We start from the raw sequence: 9,706 nt of genomic DNA on the forward strand, positions 1-9,706 counted from the left end.
GATAGCCCTCGAGTTGCTTTGCGCGAAATTCAAACCAATCCTTAACAGGTACCCTCAACCCAGTACAAATAGTTTGAATAAGTAGCCTACGTTAGTAAGAACTTTTCCGAGTTGTTCTTTACGTTTTTAAAATGTATTAAATGATTTCATCGGGTCTCGTCTTCGTATCAGAATCTTCAGATTTGCATATCGTGACGGTTACAGTTTAGAACATCGTGTTTTTATTTGTATTGTGTAGGTATGTGTACATTCTCACTAGAATATATGTATTTACAGAAATATGTTAAAGCTTTGTTTTCATGCTTCTGTTTTTATGTTTTACACTCTAACAAATCATTGTATGGAATTATAAAAGTGTGTTACACGGTTCAAAAAGTGAACCTTTTTCTAGAAATAAATATTCTATTCGTTTATCTGGTTATTTTAACTGTCGTCACTCAGTTGCTTAGAGATAAATCTGCGGGTTTCCGACCTTAAAAATCGCATTTCGATGCCCGTGGGTAACAGAGCAGAGATAGCCAGCCCTTTGTGTAGCTTTGCGCTTAACCACAGCCAAGATCAAACTTTAATAATTTCCGTAAAAGAAAGTCCTATTATTTGGTGTTACTAAAAAGCATTCTATGAAATATCAAACCCAGAAGCTAGTTTGTTTTATGAGAGAATAAAATTTATATATATTTTTCATTTAGTGTATTTTATTATCATGTTTTAGTTTACAACATTTTGGGTACAAATTAATTACTGTCAAAATACTCTTTTGACTTTTGAGATAAATGAGTTATTGATAGTTCATATTCAAGGTATAGAACTTTGAAAGGGAAGTGCTGGCCACGTCATTTCCGGTCTTACTTTTTCTCTCCAAACCCCCGGTTTTTGGAATGTCTAGCTAGAGAATCATCTTTTATTTTCATCGGGAAATGGGAAAACCAGTAGTAGACAAAAAAATCATCTTTGAGACCTTCATAAAGAAGTGGGAATGTTTTGTGACCAGAAGGAACTCCAGCCACTTCTGAGTTTTCCACGATAGAATTGAAATACGGCTTTCCTGTTAAAGGGGAGGAAGTTTTGTAAATGTGTTGTTTTTCCAATGGTCCTCTTTTCTCACCAAATCCACGTTTTTCAGCAAAACCTCTTTTTCCAATGTCTTTACTTTCATAATTATTGGACCAAGAAGGAGGGAGATATTGCTTTGGCTTCATCCTGTCAAGGTTGTCTTGTTTGTCATCAGTATACCCGTCGATGTCACCAGTGCTGCTTAGAAAATAATCATTTTGCCGACCATGACCGATTTTATCATTGTCTGCAGAACCCCATATAACCTGAACCACAGTTACAAGTAAACAGAAGGTTGACAACATTTTAATATTCTGTTGGGAAGATATAAATTGTAAAACATGAAATATGATTCAAAATCCAATATTTTTAATATCACAATTTTAATACAGTTACATTAGTTTGCCATCTTCAGAAACATTTCTATTTATTATTTACTCTTGAAAATTAAATGCATGTATATATTCAGAAACTACATATACTATTTCCAGAACATTCTCTCTGTTTAAGATGCGTAAAAATAACGTAAATAAGAAACCCTGTGGCATAGTAGTATCTTTGCGGACTTACAAACCTAAAACTGGGTTTCGATACCCGCGGTGGGCAAAGCATAAATAGCCCGTTGCGTAGTTTTGTGCTTAACTTCAAACAAACAAATATAATTATTTAAAAAAGTAAAAGTGACAATAACCGCGGTTATTATTACTGCAATACACTAAATCATTCTTAAATAACCACGTAATCAGTAAGAAGGAAATATTCTTTAATATATACAGATAATAATGTATAATCCTACCTCACTGTGTAGACTTTTTGTGCGTTTGTTTTTGAATTTCTTGCAAAGCTACACAAGGGCTATCTGCGCTGGCCATCCCTGAATTAGCAGTGTAAGACTATAGGAAAAGCAACTTCTCATCGCTACTCGCCGCCAGTTCTTGAGCTAATCTTTTACCAACGAATAGTAGGATTGACCGTCCCATTATAATGCTGAAAGGACGAGCATGTTTCGTGTAACGGGGACTCGAACCCGCGATCCTCAGATTACGAGTCGAGCGTCATAAGCACCTGGTCATGCCAGGTCATACTTTTTGTATGCTCAAAACACGTGATTATAACCTAAACGTATCATTGGCAAATAATGTAATTACCAGTTACACATTTTGTTGAATGTTCGTTATCGGTAATTCTGCACGATTTGTCGCGCTAAACATGCTCGCCCTCCCAGCCGTGGGGGTGTACAATGTGACGGTCAATCCCACTATTCGTTGGTAAAGAGTAGCCCAAGAGTTGACGGTGGGTGGTGATGACTAGTTGCCTTCCCTCTAGTCTTACACTGCTAAATTAGGGACGGCTAGCACAGATAGCCCTCGAGTAGCTTTGTGCGAAATTTCCAAACAATCTGCACGATTTAGTAGTAAAAGAAATATAGTACAGTGCCTATTAAATGATGGAAACGTTTCCATACAGGATTCGTGGAATTTTCATCGTACACGTGGTGTCCAACTAAGAATACACATGTTACAAATTCCAACATTAACCTTTACCGAAACAGACAAACCTCTAAATGGGGTGGAATGGATTTAATAGTGTGTTTGTTTGTTGTATTTCGTGTAAACCTACACGAAGACTATCTGCGCTAGCCGTCTTCAATTTAGCAGTGTAAGACTAGAGGGAAGGCAGCTAGCCATCACCACCCATCGCCAACTCTTGGACTACTTTTTTTTTACCAACGAATAGTGGGACTGACCGTCACATTATAATGCCCCTATGACTGAAAGAGCGAGCATGTTTGGTGTGACGGGAATTCGAACCCGCAACCCTCCGATTACGAGTCGAGTGCTTTAACCAGCTGCACATGTCTGCCTTGCCGGGAGTTTAATAGACACACAACTTACCTTTTATGGTCTCAAATAGAGTATTTGTTCTGTCGTTCTGTCTGCTAGATTTCGCTGAAGATGTCTGTAGACGACTTCTTGGACTACGATGCCCCAGCATTCAGTATTTATATTATTTGTGGAATGCCTCCTATTGTCAAAACGGACTAAAACAGATGTACGTACTTTTCCCACAAATTGAAAATGCAAATTAATATCAATAATTCTACACGAGTTCTTGGTGACTTAAACATAATATCTAAACAGATCCCTTTTTGAATGATTTTGTTACATCACCGTTTCGCCAGCAATATTAAACCAGCCGTCTTTCTGAGATTAGCATACAAAACACATGTCTTAATAAATATGCATTCTCATTAGAGATTATGGAAAAGAACATTTTGCTGAGCAAAGACAAATACAAACCAGGCAGTAGACAAACAACTTCTCATGAATCTGTAAATCTCCAGAAATAATCTCCAGTTTGAAATGATTTAGACAACTCGAGCTTTATAATTTAATTGCGTTCCTCAAAGTTAATAGATTCTAATCTTTTATATTATACTGCGTTTTAAAAGAATGCTAGAACTGCGTCTTCGTATGTGGAAAAGTGAGTCAAAGTTTTATAATTTAGAAAGAAGCAGCGTAGCACCTGCGTCAACAGGTTTATCAGACAAAGTAAATAGGAAATATAAACTTAAAATACGAGAATTATAATGGAAATAACAGAGGACTTGAGATTAACGTATTCTAAGTATGTGACAAAATTTTCCTACGTCTTAATGTATAAGAAAAGGCTAAACATTGATTAGGCTGTGAACGTAGACAGCATGAAAGTTTTTGATTTGGATACACTGTGGGAAATGTTTAATTTCAACGTAAGTTAAAATAGAGTTTATACATAAATATTTCACGTAGTTAGGGTCCCCATCTTGCAATTTGGAGATAGTGGATTAAAGTTCCATCACGGAACATGTTCGTCACTTGTTTTGTTGCTAACTAGTGACAAAAGAGTTAGCTGTGGAGGGGGGGTGCTGACTAGCTGCCTCCCATCCACTCTATCACTTCATAATTAGGAACAGATAGCGCAAATAATCATCAAAAGTCAACAATGAGAAAATGAACATTTATTTATTCAAGATGTATTAGATATTAAATATTTAGCGAAACCACAGCCTAGAGAACGGGCTTCGAGAAATCACCGGGACAACTTCAAACCGGTATATATATATACTTTAAAGTCAATATGTAATGTATCTAATGTACACATTTTAAAGGGAAGTATCCAATACATTGTGATCTGTATAGATAAATGAAGCAGTTTAAGTGTGAATTGAAAATCGTTTTAAGAACTGTCCAGCTAATATCACTCTACTTGTTTGTGTACTTTTTATTTCAACATTTATTTTGTCTCATCTATTTTTTCCTATTTATTTGTTCAGTTTCTATATGTCCATGGAATGAACACAACATCTATTAACTTTCATTATAGCTAGTATCGATATGTAACGCTATCTGTTAGATTGAGTTGGGTTTAAAAGATATTTGAATTCGTGTTTGATATGTTTTCCATTTATAAAAAAACCAACAAAAAACATCTCTGTGTATTTATTGAAAGAGAAAAATTTGATACCTACAGTCCAGTCAAATAAGCTGAAGAAATTTTGTAAGGGTAGTTCGAATCGTCTAGGGTCTAGCCCCGTTGATGTGATCAGGTATATACAGTAGAAGAGAAACTGATGTTTTAGATTTTTTTAATTGTTATATCGGAAATGTTAACGATCCTTTTCGTATATACGAACATATTATATCGTAACCAATACTTTAAATGGTCGGTTTTTCGTTTAGAAATTCAGTGGAGCGCTTTATCGTCGCGTGAGTTATGTGGAATCCTTGTTGATCCTTACTGTTAAGGATGTGTTTTCTTATAGCAAAGCCACATTAGACTATTTGTAGAGTCCACCGAGGGGAATCGAACCCCTAATTTGGCGTTGTAAATCCGTAGATATACCGCTGTACCAGCGGAGGACTGCTATTAAGTATTAATATACTTAATAATATATGTACCACCTCGCCTTACCCATTAAAAATAAAGTTACGTAACAATTTGTACATAAGCAGCTAATTTCGTAATGTTGTAGTATCAGATAATCCTGTAATCTCCGATTTTAGGTTCAGAAAAGAGAAAGGATTTCGAACGCTTTTAATGTTATATAATCAATAATGTTTGTTCCATTATTATTAATTACTTCCTGCCAACGATTCACAAGCTTTTGAATGCCACTTCTATAACATTATTAGTGTTTGGAGGAAAAGAATGTAGAGAGGGTAGTTTTGGTATCTTCATGTGTTCCAAGCTCTTTCCCATCAAAATTGTTCTGCAAACTTCGGAATTGATGATAATCAGATGGGGCAAGGTTTGGAGAATAAGGAGGATGTGTAAGTTTTACCAGTCTAGCTCTTCAACCTATGCAGATGTGATCCTTGCTGTATGGGGCCGTGTATTATCCTGGTGTAACACAACACCTTTACGACTGATCAAAGCAGGCCTCTTTTATTTCAGTACAACATTCAAGCGTTCTAACTGTTGACAATAGAACTCTGATGTAATCGTTACATTGAGTGGCAGCAACTCAAAGCGGATCACACCAACAATGTCCCACCAAACACTTAACAAGTCATTCCTAGAGGTCCATTTTGGGCTGTGCTTTAGCCAGTTTACCTGCACTGAGCCATTGTCTGCAGTGCATAACATGTTTATAAAATATCCATTTTTCATTTACAGTCATTAACCTGTCCAAAAAAGTGAGTTACGTTCACGAGAGTGCAGAGAAGTGCAAATGTCCACTCTTGCTCTAAGTTTGGCTTCTGTCAAATCATGGGGGATCCATTTTCCAAGTTTGGACACCTTTCCAAGCTGTTGCAAATGACGGTGAACTGTTGAATTAAGCTTTTGTACTAGTTCTTCAAGTGTTACAGCACAATCTTCATCAAGTGCAGCCAACAGTAAGTCATCATTAAACTCAACAGAACGACCTGAACGTGGCGCATCACTTAACCTGTAGTCACCTGATCTGAACTTCTGAAACCACCTTCAACATTTTCTTTCATTGAGAGACTCCACACCATAAACACCTTGAATGTTTCTTGTAGTTTCTGTTGCACTATTGCCTTTTTTTAAACTCATAAAACATTATATGTCTAATGTGCTCCTCAGACACATCCATCTTCATAAGGTTTTATTTGATTAATGATCTGAAAAAGTGTAGTTGGGTTAGTTTCTTTTATCTGTCTGAACATTTTTATATACGTCCTACTACATATTTTAGTCATTAAAACCTTCTACAAAGACAGAAATGATGATGCACTTTCTATATCAAATTTTCGAGCATTAATTATGAGATGACCTGATACGATGGGATGACCTGATACAATCACGTGTAATTCCTGAATTGTATTTTGCATGATAAAAAAATCCAATATAGACTAGCTTTAAAACATCTATTTTTAAAATTTATTAATACTTGGAAAAAAGAAGAGTCAGCTCGTCTTTATAAAGACAACAGTGTGAACGTCGTCTTGGTTTAATTCTTTGCAAACTGTATATTCAGTGATGCACAGCATAATTTTTAAAAAATTTTAATTTTCACTTCTTTTTCCTGTAAAACTGGAGCTGCCCTGTTGCCCAAACCTAATTCTAGAGGCTAAAAATTCGGATTTTATATTCTTGATGGGCAAAGTACGAATATCCCACTGTGTAACTTTGAGTTTAACAAAAGATAAAACTGAAAACTTTATAACTACACCTTGTGTTTGTAACCAAGCAACTATTTCCATAACGTCATAACTATTTCCATAACAAACGTCATTCAAATCATATAATTATCATTCGAGTCTCCAAACAATTCACAGAAAATTAAAAATAATATTTGTACAAACTTGTAATTTTACTGGTATTGTGTAATTAATCGTTAATTAATATGGGTATAATTGAAACAACAAAACCCAATAGAGACGAAAGTAGATATAAATGTTGTTAAAAACTGTATATTACAAATACGCAACGCTTCGACATCTTTACGTCATTATCAGATACCCAGTGGTGACGTAAGCTAGTCCAAACGCCATACATTTGTAATAAAGTTTTTTCACTGCCCATTCAATTCGTCTCTAAAGTTTATTTTGCAGAAAGTAAGTTTATCATAATCTGGAACGTGAATGTTATTTTTATTAATAGTGATAATCATAAGTATATTGTGTAATATACATAATATAATATTGTGTATATTGTGTGTCACACTTCATACACATTATTACTACTGATTCCACACAGATTACTACTATGTGTCACACTTCATACACATTATTACTACTGATTCCACACAGATTACTACTATGTGTCACACTTCATACACATTATTACCACTGATTCCACACAGATTACTACTATGTGTCACACTTCATACATATTATTACTACTGACTCCACACAGATTACTACTATGTGTCACACTTCATACATATTATTACTACTGACTCCACACAGATTACTACTATGTGTCACACTTCATACATATTATTACTACTGACTCCACACAGATTACTACTATGTGTCACACTTCATACATATTATTACTACTGACTCCACACAGATTACTACTATGTGTCACACTTCATACATATTATTACTACTGACTCCACACAGATTACTACTATGTGTCACACTTCATACACATTATTACCACTGATTCCACACAGATTACTACTATGTGTCACACTTCATACATATTATTACTACTGACTCCACACAGATTACTACTATGTGTCACACTTCATACATATTATTACTACTGACTCCACACAGATTACTACTATGTGTCACACTTCATACATATTATTACTACTGACTCCACACAGATTACTACTATGTGTCACACTTCATACATATTATTACTACTGACTCCACACAGATTACTACTATGTGTCACACTTCATACATATTATTACTACTGACTCCACACAGATTACTACTATGTGTCACACTTCATACATATTATTACTACTGACTCCACACAGATTACTACTATGTGTCACACTTCATACACATTATTACCACTGATTCCACACAGATTACTACTATGTGTCACACTTCATACATATTATTACTACTGACTCCACACAGATTACTACTATGTGTCACACTTCATACATATTATTACTACTGACTCCACACAGATTACTACTATGTGTCACACTTCATACACATTATTACTACTGATTCCACACAGATTACTACTACGTGTCACACTTCATACACATTATTACTACTGATTCCACACAGATTACTACTATGTGTCACACTTCACGCGTGTTATTCTAATGTGTCACACTTTACACGGATTATTACTTTGTGACACACTTCATACAGATTATTACTTTGTGACACACTTCATACAGATTACTAATATGTGACACTTCGTACAGATTATTACCATACGACACACTTCAAGCAAATTATTACTATGTGTCGCACTTCACTCAGATTATTACTTTGTGGCACACTTCACGAAGATTAAGAGATTAGTACTGTGGCCCGGCATAACCAGGTAGGTTAAGGCGTTCAACTCGTAATATGAGGGTCGCGGATTCGATTCCCCGTCGCACCAAACATGCTCACCCTTTCAGCCATGGGGGAGTTATAATGTTACGGTCAATCACACTATTCGTTGGTAAAGAGTAGCCAAGAGTTATGGTGAGTGGTGATGATTAGCTGCCTTCCCTCTAATCTTACACTAGAAAATTAAGGACGGCTAGCGCAGATAGCCCTCGTGTAGCTTTGTGCGAAATTCAAAAACAAAAGATTAGTACTGTGAGTCATTTATTTGTTTGACGTTAAGCACAAAGCCTCACAGGGGGCTGTCTATTTTGTTTGTTTGTTTGGAATTTCGCACAAAGCTACTCGAGGGCTATCTGTGCTAGCCGTCCCTAATTTAGCAGTGTAAGACTAGAGGGAAGGCAGCTAGTCATCACCACCCACCGCCAACTCTTGGGCTACTCTTTTACCAACGAATAGTGGGATTGACCGTCACATTATACACCCCCACGGCTGGGAGGGCGAGCATGTTTAGCGCGACGCGGGCGCGAACCCGCGACCCTCGGATTACGAGTCGCACGCCTTACGCGCTAGGCCATGCCAGGCCGGGGGACTGTCTATGCTCTGTCCACCATAGGTATTAAAACTCGGTTTCTAGAGGAGTCCTCAAACTTACCGCTGTGCCACAGGGAGGCACTGTGTGTCATACTTCGCCATTCGTTTAATACACTCTCAAGACCTAAGATTTACTATAAATGTTACTTTTCAATATAGTTTGTAAATCAAATATTCTAATAAGTTCGTGCTCTCAGTATTTTAAAACACTGAGGGATTTTTAGCCTTTACATTTGTATTTGGAGATCCTGCTGTAGTCACTTATTACAGTAATATCTCCATCAAATAAAAGTAACTATTGTTTTTCTTCAAATATTTCTTGGTGTTGGAACATACGCGAAGATCACTGTCTGGAACATTTCGATTACCAAAAATCAACTTGAAACCCAGTCGACTTACCACTTGTCATCGAGTTATACCAGCCTCGAGAAATAACACACTTCGTGAATACTCTGTTTGCTGCGCTGAGTAAAACACATCTCAAAACAACGTGCGTACAACAAACAGTCGAAAGCTTGTTTTACTCTTTCAATGTGCTATCGTCCCGAATTAGTGATGAAGGTTAGGTTTCC

At 36.3% G+C, this 9,706-nt stretch overlaps 1 protein-coding gene across 2 annotated transcripts; it reads right to left on the bottom strand.

Moving 5' to 3' along the window:
* Window positions 1-707: 707 nt before the first annotated feature.
* On the bottom strand, window positions 708-3,018 carry LOC143227036 (uncharacterized). 2 transcript variants are annotated; one of them, XM_076458584.1, is made up of 2 exons: window positions 2,949-3,018; window positions 708-1,319 (listed from the first exon to the last, which is right to left on the bottom strand). In XM_076458584.1, exon 2 carries the CDS (start codon window positions 1,197-1,199, stop codon window positions 846-848), a length of 354 nt encoding a protein of 117 aa, XP_076314699.1. In that variant the 5' UTR covers window positions 1,200-1,319; window positions 2,949-3,018; the 3' UTR covers window positions 708-845. The 2 variants fall into 2 exon arrangements, with proteins under 2 accessions (XP_076314699.1, XP_076314698.1); XM_076458583.1 differs by having other exon boundaries at window positions 708-1,367; window positions 2,949-3,015.
* Between the last annotated feature and the right edge of the window lie 6,688 nt (window positions 3,019-9,706).

The sequence above is a fragment of the Tachypleus tridentatus genome, chromosome 9 (assembly GCF_004210375.1).
Source record: "Tachypleus tridentatus isolate NWPU-2018 chromosome 9, ASM421037v1, whole genome shotgun sequence".
NCBI classification, from domain to species: Eukaryota; Metazoa; Arthropoda; class Merostomata; order Xiphosura; family Limulidae; genus Tachypleus; species Tachypleus tridentatus.

Coding starts and splice junctions, on each gene's coding strand:
- LOC143227036 (XM_076458583.1), bottom strand. CDS start 1,358: ATGTTGTCAACCTTCTGTTTACTTGTAACTGTGGTTCAGGTTATATGG.